The 23,196-nt window shown below is 41.3% G+C and overlaps 2 protein-coding genes across 2 annotated transcripts in view; one reads left to right on the top strand and one right to left on the bottom strand.

Moving 5' to 3' along the window:
- The window catches only part of LOC311051503 (TRPM8 channel-associated factor homolog), a 36,628-nt gene extending 23,127 nt beyond the window's left edge, over positions 1-13,501 (bottom strand). The window contains exons 1-7 of the mRNA XM_084066081.1: positions 13,362-13,501; positions 11,293-11,392; positions 10,106-10,339; positions 8,430-8,663; positions 5,906-6,003; positions 2,590-2,806; positions 1,382-1,679 (exon numbers count right to left, since the gene is read on the bottom strand). Of these exons, the coding sequence (XP_083922207.1) occupies positions 1,382-1,679; positions 2,590-2,806; positions 5,906-6,003; positions 8,430-8,663; positions 10,106-10,339; positions 11,293-11,373 (1,162 nt within the window). The 5' untranslated portion in view covers positions 11,374-11,392; positions 13,362-13,501. The remainder of the gene's footprint in view (positions 1-1,381; positions 1,680-2,589; positions 2,807-5,905; positions 6,004-8,429; positions 8,664-10,105; positions 10,340-11,292; positions 11,393-13,361) is intronic.
- Positions 1-23,196, top strand: part of LOC311051909 (GTPase IMAP family member 8-like) — a 644,135-nt gene that overhangs the window by 118,115 nt on the left and 502,824 nt on the right. The gene's annotated exons all lie outside the window — the stretch shown is intronic.

Raw genomic sequence — 23,196 nt, 5'->3', positions numbered from 1 at the left:
GGTTAATAAACTTTAGTTACTAGTTACTTTGTAGATTTTGATTATTATTACAAAACATACATCAATGCCTTATATGCCCCCCTAAACCCCAGCCGCGCACGGGGCCCAGCGTGGGCGCGTGTATATTGGGGTACCCAAATCGCCGGAGTAAAACTGTGGAAAAGTCAACAAAAAAAAATAGAAGAAATTATATTTTTTTATGTTGCAGGGGGTCTGCGGACCCCCTGCGGAGTGTCGGGACGCGCGGGGACCCCCGTGGAAGATGACGGACCCCTCCGGTGTTTTTTTTTTTTTCATAAAGGTGGTTGCTTGTTTCTGGCGCTTGTTTTTAGAAAACCTGGCTTGCCAACCTGGCATCCCAATGGCGGGGGCGTGTTGTTTTGCCTCGGTGGTGCGCACGGTAAACGGTACGAAGCTGTTTCCCCTTCCGTTTTGTCCGAAATGTGGTGAGTAGAATTAATTACGTTGCGACGTGGAAACAGTGTCGTGAGCAATGAGAGGTGCCCTACGCCACCCGTGAAATCGCCGCGGGCGCCGTGGCTACTGTGTTGGCGAGATGTGGTGTGTCGCCGTTGTGTTTACTCGATTACAGAGCTGTGGCTATGGCGTCAGCGCGCACGGAAGTGACTTGCCGTTTATATAATTAGATATACATTTCGGCCATTAGAAAATAGCCGATCTACAAGCTCACAATGCGCCGCGATGCGACACATTGTGAGCTTGTAGATCGGCTATTTTCAAAAGATTGTTATACATTTGAAAACTTGAAATGGGACATTTTGCATAATGAGTACTTTTACTTACATTTTTTTAAGTACATTTTGATACCAATACTTTTGTACTTTTACTCAAGTACATTTTCACTTGTAACGGAGTACTTCTACATTCCAGTAGCGATACTTTTATTTAAGTAAACAAATTGAGTGCTTTTTTCCAACACTGAGTATTGTACTGTGTATGGTCATACCTGTGTAGCTGCTTCGTGGACTATAACAAAGTGGGGTCCGGGGACCCCCAGGGGTCCTTGAGGGAGTTCCAGGGGGTCCCCAGCTAAATGATAGATTAGGCACCAAATGGACCCTTATGGGTCTGTAACTCTGAGAGTTACATTGACATAGATTTTACAATATAAATTGTGGTCCAAGTGATAGAAATGCCATTAAATGGGGGTCCGTAGCCCTAATGCATGTCAAACTGGGGGTCCTTGAAATTAAAATGGTTGAAAATCACTAGAGCTGTAAAAAATCTTCTCTTATGGGGGTCCCTGGCATATCTTTTGAAATGGGGGTCCACGGGCTAATAAGTGTCAATTTGGGGGTCCTTGACATGAAAAAGTTTGAGAACCACTGGACTATAAATACATCATCACAGATCATCATACCTACATAGTCGGTCAGAGGGTTCTGTCCAGGGTGTTGGGAGGCCCACCACCAGGCGTGTCCTCCAATCAGCAGACCTCCCCCTTCGGCCACAAAGTCCTGGATCCCCTCTTTGTCCTCGTCGCTGTACGTGTTGCACACGAAGACACTCAGGTCCTTCCGGAAGCCCGTCTTCTCGCACCGCAGCCCCGATTGGCTGAGCAGAGGGATGGCGAACTCCACGGCCGGCCGCACGCCGATCAGCCCCTGCCGCCCCTCGTCTAACCACCGGATGGCGTTGTGCCAGAATGGAGCCAGCTCCTGTCAATAACACACATTATACGAGTGGACCCGAATGGACCCGTTAGGGTCCATTTGGTTCCATTTGTACACACTCAGAGTTACAGACCCATAAGGGTCCATTTGGTTCCTAACTATCATTTAGCTGGGGACCCCCTGGAACTCCCTCAAGGACCCCTGGGGGTCCCCGGACCCCACTTTGAGAACCAACGCTCTAAACTGCCCTACTATTAGTACAGCTCCTGACCAGTGGTGGAAAAAGTACTCAAATGTTTTATTTAAGTAAAAGTATCAATACTGCAATGCAGAAGTACTCTGTTACAAGTTTCCCTAATTAGTGATAATAGCTGATCTACAAGCTCATGACGCATTGCAAAGAGATGCATCGTGAATTTTTTATTTTCATTGTCGTCATTGTCGTTATGTAGTCGTAAAGAGCCATGTGGCTTGGGTTCCTCTGACACTCAGGGACACAGGTACAGTAGATGATTCAAACACATTCATTGTAGAGTGGCAAGGATGCAAATGGCAAATGTTTTGCATCGATGTGTGCATTGATGTGTGACAGGCTTGCACACCCAGCTCAGAGTCCATTAGTTTGGATTTGGATTCAAGTCAGATGTGACCGATCTACAAGCTCACAATGTGTCGCATTGTGAGCTTGTAGATCGGCTATTTTCAAAAGATTTGTATACATTTGAAAACTTGTGAAATGGGGCATTCTGCATGAAGAGCACTTTTACTTTTGTTACTTTAAGTACATTTTGATACTAATACCTTTGTACTTTTACTCAAGTAAATGTTTAATTCCGGACTTTTACTTGTACTACTATTTCTACATGGCAGTCTTGATACTTTTACTTAAGTAAAAAAATGTGAGTACTTTTTCCACCACTGGTGTTTTTTTTCTTTCGTGAAATTCCCAGCTCACCTCTCGTCCCATGTAGCCCTCGTGCGTGACCACGATGACCCGGCCCTGACCGTAATAGGCCCCCGCCAGGAAGGCCCGTCCGGCCTGCGTGGTCCCGATGGGGAAGGCCAGCGGGCCGTGGACCAGAACCTCCGACGGGACCGCTCCTCCCTGGATGTCAAAGTGCTTCACGCCCTGCAGGAGGAACTCCAGGTCATCCTCAAAGTCCGTATCGATCCTGGACAAAGACAGGGGAGACGTGGTCACTCACACAGAACGTGTTTATCTGATTATCAAATCTGGAGGTGGAACGATTATGGCTCTTTTTGACTACAAAGGGTTAATCCGGGAACTTTCCACAACCCTTTAAAGGACAACTTTGTTTTTTTTATAACCAAGGTTTATATTTTAGATTGTAATTAAAGTAAATAAAAGATGAGTGTTCTTTTTTTTCCATTTACTGCTTTCTATAGTTTTAGCAATTTTAGCGATATTTTTTACAGTGGGCGGGGGCATTCTGTCCGGTGGCTAAATATGTCTTTTTTACACAATAAAAAAGGTCCTGTGGTCTTTGATGGCCAGATGTGAGTTATTGGGGGCTAGAAGAGCTACTGTAAATAATAATAAAGAAAACGGCGGGTTATTTTGTAAAAAAAGACATATTTAGCCACCGGACAGAATGCCCCGCCCACTGTAAAAAAGTTCGCAAAAATTGCTATAACTAAAGCAGTACAAAAATGTTAACACTCATCTTTTATTTACTTTAATTACAATCTAAAACATAAACCTTGGTTGTAAAAAAACAAAGTTGTCCTTAAGACCGGGAACGCATCTGTGTCATTTTCAGATGTCTTTGGCTTCAAAAATAGCAGATCTACAAGCTCATAGCGTGGCACCGAGTGCCGCGCTATAAGCTTGTAGATCTGACAAAAACATTTTTTTTTAATATTTTTCCGTCATTTTTTTGGCAAATCTTTGAATTATATACTGTATATGTTTTAAAGCGAACATTTTTTACTCCGATCTGTGCTTCTGAGGGGTTCCTGGAACCGCGGCCAAATACATATCATTTAGGGGTTCCTTGACATGAAAAAAGTTTGAGAACCACTGATATCATAGCAACGTTAGGATTTAGAAGACCTTTGTAGAATCCCCCAGAAGCAAAGAGTAAATCCAAAGATTGGAGTTACAAATGTTCCCTTTAAAAATGCATATATTCAAAGAGTTGCACAAATGTTCACGATTTTTTTTTTTAAATAGCAGATCTACAAGCTCGTAGCGCTGCACTCGGTGTGAGCTTGTATCTTGTATCTGCTATTTTTTGGATAGCCAAAGAAATCTTAACATGACACAAATGCGTTCCCAATCTTAATGGGTTAAGTGGAAACTTTCCAGAACCGGTTTAGGCATCCCAAAAAAACGTCCATCTTCCCCAATGATAGGATCTTGAGAAAAACACTTCTATCCCCTTTTTCTTTTGGTGAAAACCAGCCATTTTCGACTGGCGGATCGCGGTATAAATGTTAGTTTTCCAGTCGATAGACGGACCCCTACCCCATCGCCCGGACGTCTTTTGTTTACATCCGGGTCGTCGTTGTGGCTCCTGCAGCTGTCTAAACCGTTGGTTCTCAAAGTGGGGTCCGGGGACCCCCAGGGGTCCTTGAGGGAGTTCCAGGGGGTCCCCAGCTAAATGATAGATTAGGCACCAAATGGACCCTTATGGGTCTGTAACTCTGAGAGTGTACAAATGGAACCAAATGGACCCGTTAGGGTCCATTTGGTTCCATTTGTACACTCTCAAATGGAACCAAATTAAACCAAATTAAATTAACATTTATTTTACAATATAAATTGGGGTCCCAGATGCCATTAAATGGGGGGGTCCGTAGCCTAATGCATTGGTTCTCAAAGTGGGATCCGGGGACCCCCAGGGGTACTTGAGGGGGTTCCAGGGGGTACCCAGCTAAATGTGTAAATATAGCATCAGAATAATTATGACCTTTTATACTTTGGCTATTCAAAAATAGCAGATCTACAAGCTCATAGCGCGGCACCGTCCGCGGCCAAATACATATCATTTTGGGGGTCCTTGACATGAAAAAGTTTGAGAACCACTGGCCTAATGCATGTCAAACTGGGGGTCCTTGGAATTAAAATGGTTGAAAATCACTGCTAGAGCCGTAAAAATCTTCTCATATGTGGGTCATATCTGGCATATTTTTTTCAAATGGGGGTCCGCGGGCTAATAAGTGTCAATTTGGGGGTCCTTGACATGAAAAAGTTTGAGAAGCACTGGTCTAAACATCGCCAAGACACGGTAAAAACGCTGGCACTCTGACGGATGATTTGGATGATAATACCTCTCAATGTGTTAAAAGGGGAATTTCAACCATTTTCAACCTATCGTCATATAATTGGTACTGGCACCATTTCTGTCAGAAACCTTCAGAAACCTGCCTACCTTTTTTTTTCTTTTTTTAAATGAATGCAAGAACAATGGCTTCTATTTCAACAAACTAACTTTCCAAGAAGAGAAAGGCTGTCGTTTCTATTAGCTTGGAATCTCCATCGATGATGTCACTGGTAGGCAGGTCTCTGAACTGTCCAGATCCCACCAATGAGACACAGAGTGAGTAGACATAAATGGTGCCATCTTATAATGAGCATTGGTGAGGACCAATTATATGAAGATAAGGTTGAAAATGGGTGAAGTGCTCTAATAATAAACTGGATCCCAATAGTTAACGAAGACATAATCTGAAATAATCAGTGCGTAAAAAGTACTCAAATGTTTTACTTAAGTAAAAGTATCAATACTGCAACGTAGAAGTATCCTGTTACAAGTGAAAGTCTGGAATTCAAAATTAACTTGAGTAAAAGTACAAACGTATGGGTATCAAAATGTACTTAAAGTACCAAAAGTAAAAGTACTAAAATGTTTGAAAATAGCAGATCTACAACGCGTCGCACTGCGACGCGTTGTGAGCTTGTAGATCGACTATTTTCAAATAGCCTAGGTATACAATAGGGATAAAGTGGTTAATGTATGTTTTATAATGTAATACTTTATATCTGCAAAGTAACTAGTACAAACTAAAGTTTTCAAATAATTGTAGTGTAGTAAAAGTACAATATTTGCCTCTCTGAGATGTAATGGAGTAGAAGTAAAAGTTCAGAAAAAAGGAAATACTCTTAATAGAGTAAAAGTACCTCAACATTATACTTAAAGTAGTACTTGAGTAAATGTACTTGGTTACTCTACACCACTGGAAATAACACAGATTTGTTCAACACAAACACATTGTAAATGTTTTAGTAAAGATATATTTGTACTTACGCCACGGCCAGCCAGGATGAGGGGATCTGTGGGGGGACTGGTAGACTCTCTACCTCTCCATGGTGCTCTGAGAAGTAGATCCCTGACACACTGGACACCTGGTGGAAAATAAAATAATAAGAATGTAATATAATAATTCATAATAATCTAAAGCATTGGTTCTCAAAGTGGGGTCCGGGGACCCCCAGGGGTACTTGAGGGGGTTCCAGGGCGTCCCCAGCTAAATGATGGACAGGAACCAAATAGACCCTTATGGATCTGTAACTCTGAGAGTGTACAAATGGAACCAAATGGACCCTAACGGGTCCATTTGGTTCCATTTGTACACTCTCAGAGTTAAATTAACATTACATTTACAATATGAATTGGGGTCCCAGAGATGGAAATGCCATTAAATGGGGGTCCGTAGCCCTAATGCATGTCAAACTGGGGATCCTTAAAATTAAAATGGTTGAGAATCACTGCTAGAGAGCCGTAAAAATCTTCTCTTATGGGGGTCCCTGGCATATCTTTTCAAATGGGGGTCCGCGGGCTAATAAGTGTCAATTTGGGGGTCCTTGACATGAAAATGTTTGAGAACCACTGGGTTAAAGGGTCTACACCATGAATTAAAAAAATAAAAATAATATGTAATATCATATTGTTTATGTCCCTCAAACGTTTTCCAAAAGGTTTGAGCCTAAATCAAGCCTCAGATATACTCATTCCAACTAACTTCTGTCTGGCTTATAAAGCACTTTCACCTGCAATACCACATTGTCCTGTTTGGCACGGGGCGCTATTGAGCCAGTTTGTATGCATGTTATCTCCTGGTTCTGTGTGGAAAAAGGAAAGAAAAAAAAAAGATTTTTTTTTATTTTATTTTTTTTAAGATTTTTCTTTTTTTTATGGGGCCAGGCTTCCAGCATGGACCCATATTGTTATTGGCATTATTCCGTTTCTTCTTCTTCTTCTTCTTCCGCCGTTTTTGCCAGTTCTGGCTGAACCGTGCAGTCGCTTTTTATGAAACTCGGCCATATGGTAGATGGTCATGAAAAACGATCAAAAAATAAATCTCACAATCTTTCGTCAAAAGGTGGCGCTATAGCACTCAGTTGAAAATGACAACTTTGAACAGGTACAACTCATGCCCTGTTTCACCTACAGCCATGAAACTTCAATGCACACATGCGTCTCCTCATGCTGAACAACTTTCACACTCTGACTTTTGACCTCTGACCTTTAGATCTCCCACCATTTTGAATTATATGAAAAACAGTTAAAACCTATCTCCTCCTGGGATTTTTGAGTAATCTGCACGAAACTTTTTACACATGAACTTTGGACCTATACCAAAAAACATTTGCAAAATATCTTCCATAAGTGAAAAAATGAAGCTTTAATGAGCCAATGAATATTGCAGTTTTATGACAATTATTCATCTGCCCCTAACACATACATGCAGACTTACCATTCTTTGAAACTTTGCAGAAATGTAAAGGGCCATTCCAAATATCACTGAAACCAATCTTACTCCAATTGGTCAAACGGGGGCGCTATAGCAATTTTTTGAAAATTGAAACTTTAAACAGGCAAAAGTCATGCCTCGTTTGGCCGACAGCCATTAGACCTGCTTACACATGTGCCTTGACTAATGAGGAACACATCTATCACGTTGACCAGTAAGCACCGCCCTTAGATTGTCCGCAATCTTGAGCAGTTTGAAAAACACTTAAACCCAGGATTTTTCAGCTATTTGCGTGAAACTGTATGATCTGTGTGGTCTCCTTTTTCACAGGTTCTTGTCTGTTGGTGGCTTCTCGCTTAAATGTGTGCCCCACAACCTGAAGGTCACCAGTTCAAGCCTCACTTGGTGCAGACTTCATCTAAGTTGCATTTCACACAACATGACTATCAATGAATACATCTGCAATTGTTAAAGATAACATGAAATACTTAATTGAGTGTTTTTTACATACAGCTGATCTACAATCTCACAACTTTTCAGATAGCAATGAGAGTATGTTTTTTCAATGTATAACATACTTCATTGTGAAAATAGCCAATGTACAATCTGACAACTTTTAATGGTTTGTGAGCTTGTAGATCGGCTACTTTCACTAATTTTGGTTCTGAGGAGATGTACAATTTCTTCATTGGTAAATGGTTTGTGAACGAGTGATCTTAGTGTTAGTGAAACAGGAAAAAATCTCTCCTGGCCCCATATTATCGCTGCTTGCAGCTATATTTTCTTTTTTTTTTGGTTGGAACTGAAAAACGGGAGGAATTGTTCCCGCTAGTGACATCACTAGCGGGACCAAATCAGTTTGGCCTGTTTTTAGACCAATTTACAGAAAACCCCAGATTTGCTGTGAAAGCCTGAGTGTTCAAACTGGGGTATTTTTGAGGATAGAAGAGAGGTAGGGGAGACCAAAAACACACAAAAAAGAAGAAAAAGTTCAAATTCATGGTGTAGACCCTTTAAGGTGCAGTTCAGTAGACCACTTTGTGCAACAAGGAACGGTGAAGTCCACACATAGTTCACCTTGTTGCCTGGGTATCCCAGCAGAACGTTCTCCTTAGGGTGCTGTTCAGCCCAGCTCCATGCCTGGCCGGCGATCAGCAGCCCTCCTCCAGTCTTCATGTACTTCACCAGAGCGCCGGCGTCTGCACCCACACAGTAGCCGTCTGTGACGTACACCCCCACGCCCAAACCCTCACTGAACCTCTCCACCACACTGCTCTGGAAGCTGGACCTGCTCAGGTTGTCCGCCACGGCCTAGAGGGATGACATTTGAACACATTAACAAAATAGCAGATATACAAGCTCATAGCGCGGCACCGAGTGCCACGCTATCTTCGAATACATATATACATTTGTAACTCAAATCTTTGCTTCTGGGGATTCTACAAATGTCTTCTAAATCCTAACAGTATTCTAGCGGTCCTCAAACTTTAGCAAAGATTTGAGTTTAAAAAAAGAAATTGCTTTAAACAATGTATTCAAACATTTACACCAATTTTCCACGATATTTCAAAAATAGCAGATCTACAAGCTCGGAGTGTCGTGCTATGAGCTTGTAGATCTGCCATTTTTTAATAGCCAAATAAATCTTAAAATGACCACAGATGCGTTCCTGGCTTTTAATGGGTTAAGATTCAATTGTGTTTTTGGCATTGAAATCAGATTTAGAATTACGTTTCTGTTTCTGGTTTAAGGATTTGTGATTTGTGAATAAAAAAATTGCACAGGGCAGACATGACAAATAACTTAAATATACACAGACAAGACTGACACCGACCGGTGCCAATGGTGTAAATAAATAATGTACGATGGCCAAAACAGGCTATGCATTTAATACATTTATACATTATTTTATGTTTCCAACAAATAGCAAAGATAGCCCATCTACAAGCTCAGAGGCTTGGCAACAATCGATGAATCGAAAAAGATTCCGACGATCGTGCAAGATAATTGTGATGACCTCAACTAAGGCTTCGTCCACACGTACACGGGTATTTTCATAAACGTAGCTTTTTATATGCGTTTTGGGGGGTTCGTCCACACGCAAACGCGTTTTTGCTCCATGTAAACGCATCTTTTGGAAAACTCCTGCCACAGTGTAGATTTTTAAAAACTCCGGCTATGTGTTCCCGTGTGGACACGGTAAACGGAGTTTTTGCATTTAGCCGTTAACGTTTAGCCGTTGTCGTGTGGACAGAGAGATTTTTTTAAACAGGGCCGTGTAGACGCGGAGGTTTTCAAAAACGAAAACGAAATATCTGCGTTTATGAAAATACCCGTGTACGTGTGGACGAAGCCTAATAGGCTCTATTCACAGCAGCCATATTATGAAGACATTCACAGGTGTTACCAATGATACTAATGAAGCCTCTGTTCCATTTAGTCTAACACAGTGGTTTCCACGACCCCCATAACTCTGAGAGTGTACAAATGGAACCAAATGCATTTGTACACTCTCAGAGTTACACACCTGTAAGGGGCCATTTGGAAGCCCATGAAGGTCCCTGGACCCCAGCTGTAGACCCACTGGTGTTTCCAGTGAGCCAACATGCACAATATCAGCACCCTGACTCTGTTTGACCAGAATGGAACAGAGCCTTCATTAGTATCATTGGTAACACCTGTGAATGTCTTCATAATATGGCTGCTGTGAATAGAGCCTATTGCAATCGGGGCGATGATGTAAAGTCACTTACCTTGGAGTTGTGTTGGACTCCCACCGAGAGCTTGTCGGTTCTATCCCCTCGCAGCCAGACCAGGGCGTTCTCTACCAGGGCAGGGAAGGCGGTCAGGTAGCCCTCGTGGCCCAGGACCACCATCCGTCCCCGGCCGTACACCGACGCGGCCATCAGGACCTGACCTCTGGAGTTCATGGCCAGGGGGAAGGCGTGGTCCCCGATCAGCACCAGGTCACTGGGAACACTGGAGCCCTGGAGGAGAGGGATGGATTATTGTTAACCCTTTAAGACCGGCGGGAACGCATCCGTGCAACCACTTAAACCATTATTTCATACTTTGGCTATTCAAAAATAGCAGATCGACAAGCTCATAGCGCGGCACCGAGTGCCACGCTACGAGCTTGTAGATCTGCTATTTTGTTTTTAAATCATGAAAATGTGTGCAAATCTTTGAATATATATAGTTTTTTAAAGCGAATATTTTTAACTCAAATCTTTGCTTCTGGGGGGTGCCTAGAGCTTGTATATCTGCTATTTTTGAATAGACAAATAAATCTAAAATGACACAGTATGCGTTCCCGTATTGAAATGGGTTAAAGGGATAGTTCAGCCAAAAAAACACTTTTTTTCTATGGATTAGTCACCCCATGGAGACTTGAATTCATGGATATATTTTAGTTTTTGACGCATTCCTAAGCCAGAAAAAGAATTTGATGACCGGCAGCGGTTCCGGTAGGAGACACAAAGGAGACTCTTTTGTGTCTCCTACAGCAACAGAATTCTTATTCTGCTCATTGATACCGGTTCTTATCGATTCCACATTTCAGTTCCATAATGGTATGAAAAAAAAGAAGAGGACAAACATTTAGATAACAAAAAAATATCTTGATTATTTTACCTGTTAATTGAAGTAAATCATATTTACTATTACTGTGCATATTACTAGTATTCAATGCTGAATGCTTTTTGTCCTGAAAATGGTGTTTAATTTTACAGAACACAGTTGTCCCTGTAAACTAATGAATAGTAACCAATCATAGGTGTATTCCATGTCAACTCAATGGAGAGCAGTAGCAGTTAAAGCTTGTTGTACGCTTTATTCATAGGAGAAATACTGGTCCCTTAAATTATTAGAATGTGATCAATTCCGTTTCTTTCATTCATTTGGATTCAGCTACTAGCTAATGTGGATACCCAACCCTTACCCGGAGGTCCAGCTCTGTCAGGCCTCTCATGATGGACATGTAGGCCTGCTCGTGGTGAGGAGAGGTGGGGCTGGAGGACATGGTGAAGACCAGGCAGATTCTGGAGAGAAACAGAGGAGACAAATTTAGTTTATTCGTGTTTCTCTTCGTCTCCGCCAGGCCGAAAGGCATGGCGAGAGAGTATGTTTTACCCCCTGTCTGTCCGTCCGTGTGTCCGTCCGTGTGTCCGTCCGTTAGCAGCTAATCTCTGGCACCGTTGGCCCGGCCGCTGCGAAACTGTGCACACACACTCCCTGGATGCCAATTCAGAACCTCTGGCCCATTTTTTTCAGATTGGCCTGTTATAGCGCCACCAGGAGGCCGATATGTGCAAAACACATTTATTGATACTACTCCTACATATTTTGTCCAAACATCACACAAATTGGTACACAGTATCTCTATAGTCATGTGATCAACACGGATTTATCCGATTTCCCATATTTCATCCTGATTGCCTAAGATTGGCTTCCAAAGTTTGCAGGATTGGTCCGTTTTGAACAAAATGCCTCAAATCATGAATGCAGCTTGCGATTTCCGTGAAATTTAACACGCACATTTCTATTAGGCTGAGGAAGAAATGCCACCCTTTTCACATTGGCCTGTTATAGCGCCAACAGCAGGTCTAATTTTGCAAAACACATTTTCAGAACAAAATGCCTCAAATCATGAATGCAGTGTCCTCATGCTGAACAACTTTCACACTCTGACTTTTGACCTCTGACCTTTAGATCTCCCACCATTTTGAATTATATGAAAAACAGTTAAAACCTATCTCCTCCTGGGATTTTTGAGTAATCTGCACGAAACTTTTTACACATGAACTTTGGACCTATACCAAAAAACATTTGCAAAATATCTTCCATAAGTGAAAAAATGAAGCTTTAATGAGCCAATGAATATTGCAGTTTTATGACAATTATTCATCTGCCCCTAACACATACATGCAGACTTACCATTCTTTGAAACTTTGCAGAAATGTAAAGGGCCATTCCAAATATCACTGAAACCAATCTTACTCCAATTGGTCAAACGGGGGCGCTATAGCAATTTTTTGAAAATTGAAACTTTAAACAGGCAAAAGTCATGCCTCGTTTGGCCGACAGCCATTAGACCTGCTTACACATGTGCCTTGACTAATGAGGAACACATCTATCACGTTGACCAGTAAGCACCGCCCTTAGATTGTCCGCAATCTTGAGCAGTTTGAAAAACACTTAAACCCAGGATTTTTCAGCTATTTGCGTGAAACTGTATGATCTGTGTGGTCTCCTTTTTCACAGGTTCTTGTCTGTTGGTGGCTTCTCGCTTAAATGTGTGCCCCACAACCTGAAGGTCACCAGTTCAAGCCTCACTTGGTGCAGACTTCATCTAAGTTGCATTTCACACAACATGACTATCAATGAATACATCTGCAATTGTTAAAGATAACATGAAATACTTAATTGAGTGTTTTTTACATACAGCTGATCTACAATCTCACAACTTTTCAGATAGCAATGAGAGTATGTTTTTTCAATGTATAACATACTTCATTGTGAAAATAGCCAATGTACAATCTGACAACTTTTAATGGTTTGTGAGCTTGTAGATCGGCTACTTTCACTAATTTTGGTTCTGAGGAGATGTACAATTTCTTCATTGGTAAATGGTTTGTGAACGAGTGATCTTAGTGTTAGTGAAACAGGAAAAAATCTCTCCTGGCCCCATATTATCGCTGCTTGCAGCTATATTTTCTTTTTTTTTTGGTTGGAACTGAAAAACGGGAGGAATTGTTCCCGCTAGTGACATCACTAGCGGGACCAAATCAGTTTGGCCTGTTTTTAGACCAATTTACAGAAAACCCCAGATTTGCTGTGAAAGCCTGAGTGTTCAAACTGGGGTATTTTTGAGGATAGAAGAGAGGTAGGGGAGACCAAAAACACACAAAAAAGAAGAAAAAGTTCAAATTCATGGTGTAGACCCTTTAAGGTGCAGTTCAGTAGACCACTTTGTGCAACAAGGAACGGTGAAGTCCACACATAGTTCACCTTGTTGCCTGGGTATCCCAGCAGAACGTTCTCCTTAGGGTGCTGTTCAGCCCAGCTCCATGCCTGGCCGGCGATCAGCAGCCCTCCTCCAGTCTTCATGTACTTCACCAGAGCGCCGGCGTCTGCACCCACACAGTAGCCGTCTGTGACGTACACCCCCACGCCCAAACCCTCACTGAACCTCTCCACCACACTGCTCTGGAAGCTGGACCTGCTCAGGTTGTCCGCCACGGCCTAGAGGGATGACATTTGAACACATTAACAAAATAGCAGATATACAAGCTCATAGCGCGGCACCGAGTGCCACGCTATCTTCGAATACATATATACATTTGTAACTCAAATCTTTGCTTCTGGGGATTCTACAAATGTCTTCTAAATCCTAACAGTATTCTAGCGGTCCTCAAACTTTAGCAAAGATTTGAGTTTAAAAAAAGAAATTGCTTTAAACAATGTATTCAAACATTTACACCAATTTTCCACGATATTTCAAAAATAGCAGATCTACAAGCTCGGAGTGTCGTGCTATGAGCTTGTAGATCTGCCATTTTTTAATAGCCAAATAAATCTTAAAATGACCACAGATGCGTTCCTGGCTTTTAATGGGTTAAGATTCAATTGTGTTTTTGGCATTGAAATCAGATTTAGAATTACGTTTCTGTTTCTGGTTTAAGGATTTGTGATTTGTGAATAAAAAAATTGCACAGGGCAGACATGACAAATAACTTAAATATACACAGACAAGACTGACACCGACCGGTGCCAATGGTGTAAATAAATAATGTACGATGGCCAAAACAGGCTATGCATTTAATACATTTATACATTATTTTATGTTTCCAACAAATAGCAAAGATAGCCCATCTACAAGCTCAGAGGCTTGGCAACAATCGATGAATCGAAAAAGATTCCGACGATCGTGCAAGATAATTGTGATGACCTCAACTAAGGCTTCGTCCACACGTACACGGGTATTTTCATAAACGTAGCTTTTTATATGCGTTTTGGGGGGTTCGTCCACACGCAAACGCGTTTTTGCTCCATGTAAACGCATCTTTTGGAAAACTCCTGCCACAGTGTAGATTTTTAAAAACTCCGGCTATGTGTTCCCGTGTGGACACGGTAAACGGAGTTTTTGCATTTAGCCGTTAACGTTTAGCCGTTGTCGTGTGGACAGAGAGATTTTTTTAAACAGGGCCGTGTAGACGCGGAGGTTTTCAAAAACGAAAACGAAATATCTGCGTTTATGAAAATACCCGTGTACGTGTGGACGAAGCCTAATAGGCTCTATTCACAGCAGCCATATTATGAAGACATTCACAGGTGTTACCAATGATACTAATGAAGCCTCTGTTCCATTTAGTCTAACACAGTGGTTTCCACGACCCCCATAACTCTGAGAGTGTACAAATGGAACCAAATGCATTTGTACACTCTCAGAGTTACACACCTGTAAGGGGCCATTTGGAAGCCCATGAAGGTCCCTGGACCCCAGCTGTAGACCCACTGGTGTTTCCAGTGAGCCAACATGCACAATATCAGCACCCTGACTCTGTTTGACCAGAATGGAACAGAGCCTTCATTAGTATCATTGGTAACACCTGTGAATGTCTTCATAATATGGCTGCTGTGAATAGAGCCTATTGCAATCGGGGCGATGATGTAAAGTCACTTACCTTGGAGTTGTGTTGGACTCCCACCGAGAGCTTGTCGGTTCTATCCCCTCGCAGCCAGACCAGGGCGTTCTCTACCAGGGCAGGGAAGGCGGTCAGGTAGCCCTCGTGGCCCAGGACCACCATCCGTCCCCGGCCGTACACCGACGCGGCCATCAGGACCTGACCTCTGGAGTTCATGGCCAGGGGGAAGGCGTGGTCCCCGATCAGCACCAGGTCACTGGGAACACTGGAGCCCTGGAGGAGAGGGATGGATTATTGTTAACCCTTTAAGACCGGCGGGAACGCATCCGTGCAACCACTTAAACCATTATTTCATACTTTGGCTATTCAAAAATAGCAGATCGACAAGCTCATAGCGCGGCACCGAGTGCCACGCTACGAGCTTGTAGATCTGCTATTTTGTTTTTAAATCATGAAAATGTGTGCAAATCTTTGAATATATATAGTTTTTTAAAGCGAATATTTTTAACTCAAATCTTTGCTTCTGGGGGGTGCCTAGAGCTTGTATATCTGCTATTTTTGAATAGACAAATAAATCTAAAATGACACAGTATGCGTTCCCGTATTGAAATGGGTTAAAGGGATAGTTCAGCCAAAAAAACACTTTTTTTCTATGGATTAGTCACCCCATGGAGACTTGAATTCATGGATATATTTTAGTTTTTGACGCATTCCTAAGCCAGAAAAAGAATTTGATGACCGGCAGCGGTTCCGGTAGGAGACACAAAGGAGACTCTTTTGTGTCTCCTACAGCAACAGAATTCTTATTCTGCTCATTGATACCGGTTCTTATCGATTCCACATTTCAGTTCCATAATGGTATGAAAAAAAAGAAGAGGACAAACATTTAGATAACAAAAAAATATCTTGATTATTTTACCTGTTAATTGAAGTAAATCATATTTACTATTACTGTGCATATTACTAGTATTCAATGCTGAATGCTTTTTGTCCTGAAAATGGTGTTTAATTTTACAGAACACAGTTGTCCCTGTAAACTAATGAATAGTAACCAATCATAGGTGTATTCCATGTCAACTCAATGGAGAGCAGTAGCAGTTAAAGCTTGTTGTACGCTTTATTCATAGGAGAAATACTGGTCCCTTAAATTATTAGAATGTGATCAATTCCGTTTCTTTCATTCATTTGGATTCAGCTACTAGCTAATGTGGATACCCAACCCTTACCCGGAGGTCCAGCTCTGTCAGGCCTCTCATGATGGACATGTAGGCCTGCTCGTGGTGAGGAGAGGTGGGGCTGGAGGACATGGTGAAGACCAGGCAGATTCTGGAGAGAAACAGAGGAGACAAATTTAGTTTATTCGTGTTTCTCTTCGTCTCCGCCAGGCCGAAAGGCATGGCGAGAGAGTATGTTTTACCCCCTGTCTGTCCGTCCGTGTGTCCGTCCGTGTGTCCGTCCGTTAGCAGCTAATCTCTGGCACCGTTGGCCCGGCCGCTGCGAAACTGTGCACACACACTCCCTGGATGCCAATTCAGAACCTCTGGCCCATTTTTTTCAGATTGGCCTGTTATAGCGCCACCAGGAGGCCGATATGTGCAAAACACATTTATTGATACTACTCCTACATATTTTGTCCAAACATCACACAAATTGGTACACAGTATCTCTATAGTCATGTGATCAACACGGATTTATCCGATTTCCCATATTTCATCCTGATTGCCTAAGATTGGCTTCCAAAGTTTGCAGGATTGGTCCGTTTTGAACAAAATGCCTCAAATCATGAATGCAGCTTGCGATTTCCGTGAAATTTAACACGCACATTTCTATTAGGCTGAGGAAGAAATGCCACCCTTTTCACATTGGCCTGTTATAGCGCCAACAGCAGGTCTAATTTTGCAAAACACATTTTCAGAACAAAATGCCTCAAATCATGAATGCAGTGTCCGATTGCAGTGAAAAGCACTTGAACAAATGGCACCCTTTTCACATTGGCCTATTTTAGCACCACCAGGAGGCCACAATAACCTACCTGACCTGACGGAGACCTGTGCTCCTCTATTTTCTTCTTCTTCTTCTTCTTCTTCTTCTTCTTCTTCTTCTTCTTCTTCTTCTTCTTCTTCTTCTTCTTCTTCTTCTTCTTCTTCTTCTTCTTCTTCTTCTTCTTCTTCTTCTTCTTCTTCTTCTTCTTCTTCTTCTTCTTCTTCTTCTTCTTCTTCTTCTTCTTCTTCATATATAAATGATGCATGATGATACATATACAAGTGATGAAAATGTGAAATTGATGTACAAACCTGAGATAAAAGTATAAAATAAAAGTCTGATTCTGGAAGTTAGGATGTTAGAATGATGGAAGGATCAGCGGTGTAAAGTAACTAAGTACATTTACTCAAGCACTGTACTTAAGTACAATGTTGAGGTATCTGTACTTTACTTGAGTATTTCCAATTTTTGCTTATACTCCACTGCATCTCGGATTCCAAATATTTACTCCACACTCCACATACTTTTACTCCACTAAAATTATTTGGAAACTTTAGTTACTAGTTACTCTGTAGATTTTGATTATTATTACAAAAAAAACATACATTAACCACTTCAGCCCTATATACATTTTGGCCATTGGAAAATAGCCGATCTACAAGCTCACAACGCGTCGAGCTTGCAGATCTGCTATTTTCAAAAGATTTTTATACATTTGAAAACTTGTGAAATGGGACATTCTGCATAATGTGTACTTTTACTTTTGTACTTTAAGTATATGTTGATACCAATACTTTCGTACTTTTACTCAAGTAAATTCTGACTTTTACAACACAGTATTTCTACATTGCAGTATTGATACTTTTACTTACGTCAAAAAAATGTAGTACTTTTTTCCAGCACTGGGTGCAGTGTAGCTGTTGAACCAGGGTGGAGTGTGCCGTGGAGCGGTTTGAACTCTTTAAGCCAAAAGGTGTGTTTGCTCCGCCAGGTGCCAACAGCAGCAGATCCTGTGGGAAGGAAAGTGCAGAACAAACAACTGACTGAGAGAAAGAAAGCTCAGTGAAGTGAACGCTACTGTTTTGAGTAAAGCACTTAGTGTCGAAATGTGCTACAAATAAACTTCCCACTGAGTCACCCTGGATGAAGGCGTGTGTGCCGCAACACACACACACACACACACACAAACACAGGTGCATTATTTTCTATGCTTGCCATGCAGCAGCCAATTTAATAAAGGCTTTTTTTGTTTTCTTATTCCACGGGTGCACCTTGGTCTTCTCCCTTTTTGGCACGTCATTTTGTCACTCAGTTGTAAAAAAAAGAGCACCTCGTTTTCCTAAACTTGCCATACCTTGCCTAGGGCTGTCACGTTTACGACCTGAAGCCGATTCTACATGTCTCCTAAATCTCAACAGTTTTCTGAAAAACGTTTGTTTCTATATCAGTGATGCTCAATCTTTTTCATGTCAAGGACCCCCAAAATGACATGTATTTGGCCGCGGACCCCCAGGGACCCCCAGAAGCAAAGATTTGAGTTAAAAATGTTCGCTTTAAATATATATATATATATATTCAAAGGATTTGCGCACATTTTCACGATTTTTCAAAAATAGCAGATCTACAAGCTCGTAGCATGGCACTTGCGCTATGAGCTTGTAGATCTGCTATTTTTGAATAGCCCAAAGTGTAAAATAATGCTTTTTAGCTCAAATCTAAAAATGACACAGTTCCAGGTCTTAATGGGTTAAGTTGACGTTTAATTGTCACTCAAATAATTGCGATTAACAATTTAATTGAGTGTTTGGCATTGAACATGGGAGCACATGAATAAAAATACATTCTGCTTGCCTTTTATGACAAATAAAATAGCAGAAATAGCTGATCTACAAGCTTACAACGCATCACTTTGTGACGCGTTGTTGCTTGTCGATTTTTTTATATTTGAAAATGTGGAAACAAATTTCAACATGGAAACGATTATTGCAAAAATAATTGCGATTATCTGCAATTAGACGATTTATGTAATAATTGTGCCAGGCCTAGCCTCGCCTTACCTATAAGAAGAGAAGATAGAAATCCAAGTGTGTGCTGCTGAACAAACACACAGTGTCTGAGAAACATAAGAATGAGAAAGAAGAGAGAGAGAGAGAGAGAGAGAGAGAGAGAGAGAGAGAGAGAGAGAGAGAGAGAGAGAGAGAGAGAGAGAGAACCGGTTTGTTTGTTTAGTTGTTTTACCTGCTGAACAGCTGAATCACATCTTATTGGACAGTGTGCTCAGAGGAGGGTGGAGCTCTGTGTATGAATAGATTATTCCACGAGTTCGTGTGTGTGTGTGTGTGTGTGTGTGTGTGTGTGTGTGTGTGTGTGTGTGTGTGTGTGTGTGTGTGTGTGTGTGTGTGTGTGCGCGTGTGTGCGTGTGTGTGGGTTTTATTATGATAACAAGGGTTTGGCTGCATTCCTATAATACAACAGTGCTTATTTTACAACACGACTTTCTAGAAATATAAGCCATAAGCTTAAATATGAATATGAACAGAGTACGTCCTCATATAAATCCTGAGCAAACAGCTGTGATCGGTCTGGTTTACAGAAAAGAAAAGAGAAACCTGTTCATCCTGTTCTGAACAATGCAGTGTGAACACACAGACCTCATCATAACGTTTAAATAATGGGTCAACAGGAATGTATCTTATGACCTACCTGCCTCACCTCACCACAGCATAGCCACCACCACCCTAGCCTCGATCTCCAGGCTTTACCACCACCCCAACGCTGCTGACATGGAATGCTGCCGTGCAAATGAACAAGGTTGAAAATGTAAACAGACCTGTAGCCAGCGGCGGAAAAAGCCCTCAAATGTTTTTCTTAAAGGAGTAGTTCACCCAAAATATTTCTTATTTTCTATCAATTGCACACCCCATGAAGCATTGAATTCATGGAGTTCTTTTTTTTTTTGTGTCGCTTTCCTGAGCCAATAATTTGATGACCGGTGGTCTCTCTGGTAGGAGACTCAAAGGAGACTACCGGATACATTAGCATCGTTCCGCCGGTCATCGAAGTATTGGCTTAGGAATGTGACAAAAACAAATACATCTCCATGAATTAAACGCTTCATTGGGTAATTGATAGAAAATAAGTAATTTTTTGGGTGAACTACTGATTTAAGTAAACGTAATCAATACTGCAATGTAGAAATACTCTGTTACAAGTAAAAGTCCAGAATTCAAAATTGACTTGAGTAAAAGTACTAAAGTATTGGTATCAAACATACCAAAAGTTGATTGATTGATTGATGTACTTTATTTAGGCCTAGGCTACACGTACATGGATCTTTTTCTAAACGCACATTTTTGTGTGCGTTTGGGCCTTTCAGCCACACACAAACGGTGTTTTTGGCTGCTAAAACGGATATTTTTGTAAACGGATAAATAAGTGAAGGTTTTCCAAAACATGCGTTTCAGTGGATCTGTGTGGACATGTAATCCGGAGATTTTGAGAAACGATGACGTCATCGCGCATTCGCACATGGTCATTATAATAATAAATAAATAATATAATAATACACACCGGACCGCTCATGGTCATTATAATAATACATGAAGAGAGAGAGAGAGAGCAATACTTACAGTCTATGAAACAAGGCACGCTCATTTATGGCAAAATAATGTCATAATTAATAATAAGACAGTGGTGGGAAAAGTAGCTCATTCACTGTGTGATGAAAACCCTCTTTCTCTGCGCCGAGTAGAGCGGGTGGCCCGCTCCAAAGGTGCGTGGGTCGGGGAGTTTTGGGACGACCGCCCATGGAATGAATTGATGAAGTAAAACTCAGCCCTGAAACATGACTGGCATACCATGACAGTCATGGTGCCGAGAGTCCCTGCTTTATGGTGGTGTTCGATTTTTTTTTACATTGTCAACTCTCACATGTACATAAACGTTCAGATGTCAAATATAAAGTGCTTTACCCCCGAGCCACGGACGGCTCGTATACAAGCGTCATGTGAACCATGGCTACTGTTTGCGCTGCAGCTGCGCCCTAATAATGTTGTTTTCGTTTATGTTCACGTATGCTGTTCACGTATGCTATTAAAATAATGCAGCTATTGCAGTATTGGGCCTTAACATGTGATTAAAATGTATTTGTATTTGGCCCCTCATATATAAAATAAATGTAAATATAAAATCTGAACTTGAAACTTGCCGCTGATCAATGCGTTTCTGCGTCTACGTGTGGACAGGGATTTTTTTAAATCTTTGTCATGTGGCCAGGGATTCTTTTTAAAAACGGAGGACTAAAATATCCGTTTAGTAAAAGATCCATATACGTGTAGCCTAGGCCTTAGTAAGAACAGTACATGACAGTACATAACAGTACATGGAAGTACAAATTCACAATACAAGGTCTTCTAAACTGGAAAACTCATTAAGCACTAAGCTTGTTTAAAATGAGATCCCCATGCACACAAATCATGATGACATAAGAGACAGATAGATATAAGTGGTAGTAACATACCACTCGTTATGCAGAAGGTCCCATTTCACACGTTTTTAAACGTATAAAAAGCATAAAAATCTTCTAAAAATAGCAGATCTACAAGCTCACAATGCGTCGCATTGTGAGCTTGTAGATCGGCTATTTTCAAATGGCTGAAATGTGTATAGAGCTGAAGTGGTTAATGTATGTTTTGTAATAGTAATCAAAATCTACAAACTAACTAGTAACTAAAGTTACTTTATGCCACTGCCTGTAGCACACACGCACACACACCCCTTGCTGCTACTGCTACTAGGTGGAGTCCCACAGGGTGGGGTAGCTACAGTGTTAAGGCAGTTCTGACTCACTCATAGGAAACACAACGGCTGCTTTTCACTTCCAGAGGAAAACACTAGTTTCCTGAAGCACACAGTAGAATAAGAGCATCGGTTCTCAAGACTTTTTGAATTCCAAGACCCAATTTATCTCCATTCAACCAGGCTGCTAATGCAGCCTAGGTTCGAACCCCATTTCCTGTCAGTCTACTCTACTGTATTCTATCAAATAAAAGCAGAAAAAGCCCCAACAAATATAACCCCCCCCCCCTCCAGATTTGGGTCAAACAAGGGGTTAAATGTGTTCTAATGCTATGCCACCAAAATGTGGAATGCTCTATACCAGGGGTCTTCAACGTTTTCAAGCCAAGGACCCCCTTGCTGAGAGAGATGAAGCAGGGACCCCCTACTCTATATTGTACAGTATAAACTTTTTTTTTCAGATTAAAGTTTTTTTTAACTTAGTCTGCTCCTCCCTCTACACCTATAGCCTCTTTGCCAAAAATAGCAGATCTACAAGCTCTCAGCGCCTCGCAGCGCGAGGCGTTGAGAGCTTGTAGATCTGCTATTTTCGGCTAATGTTCCCCTTAGAAAAGGAATTCTAGGGTTGTGGCTAATGTCAAAAAATCGAAATCCTATCACACAAAGATTTGGCGGACCCTAGTAGCTCTGAGGACCCCCAAGGGGTCCCGGACCCCTGTTGAAGACCCCTGCTCTATACCAACAGTCATAAAGAAGTGTGAATCCTTACTCTCCTTCAAAACCTCTCTAAGAGCCCTGTGAAAAGTCCAAGCCTTTGAAAACTTTAGTTACTATGTAGATTTTGATTATTATTACAAAACATAAACTAACCACTTCAGCCCTATATACATTTCGGCCATTTGAACATAGCAGATCTACAAGCTCACAGTGTGTCGCTATGCAACACATTGTGAGCTTGTAGATCTGCTATTTTCTAAAGATTTTTTTATACATTTGAAATCTTATGAAATGGGACATTCTGCATAATGAGTACTTTTACTTTTTTACTTAAAGTATATTTTGATACCATTACTTTTGTACTTTGTACTCAAGTAAATTTGTTATTCTGGACTTTTACTTCTACATTGCAGTATTGATACTTTTACTGAAGTAAAACATTTGAGTACTTTTTCCACCACTGATGGAAACAAGTCATATAGTGCTACTGCTTTCTTGGGTTTAATCCTTTTAGCAGACCTTGTTTAGAACTATACTGTGTGCTTTTTTTTGTGCAAACTGTTAATAAAGTATTCATTCAATCAATCAATCATAAGTAGGCTAAACAACTATAAGAACTCAGAGTGTACAAATTGAACCAAATGAGACAGAAATCATTATTTTAAAAACAAATACCTCTAGTATTTGTAGGATGTCAAGCA

This window comes from Gymnoscopelus microlampas (assembly GCF_963454915.1).
Source record: "Gymnoscopelus microlampas genome assembly, chromosome: 1".
NCBI lineage: Eukaryota > Metazoa > Chordata > Actinopteri > Myctophiformes > Myctophidae > Gymnoscopelus > Gymnoscopelus microlampas.
Note: the sequence above shows the minus strand (reverse complement) of the source record. Positions and strands in the feature narration are given on the sequence as shown.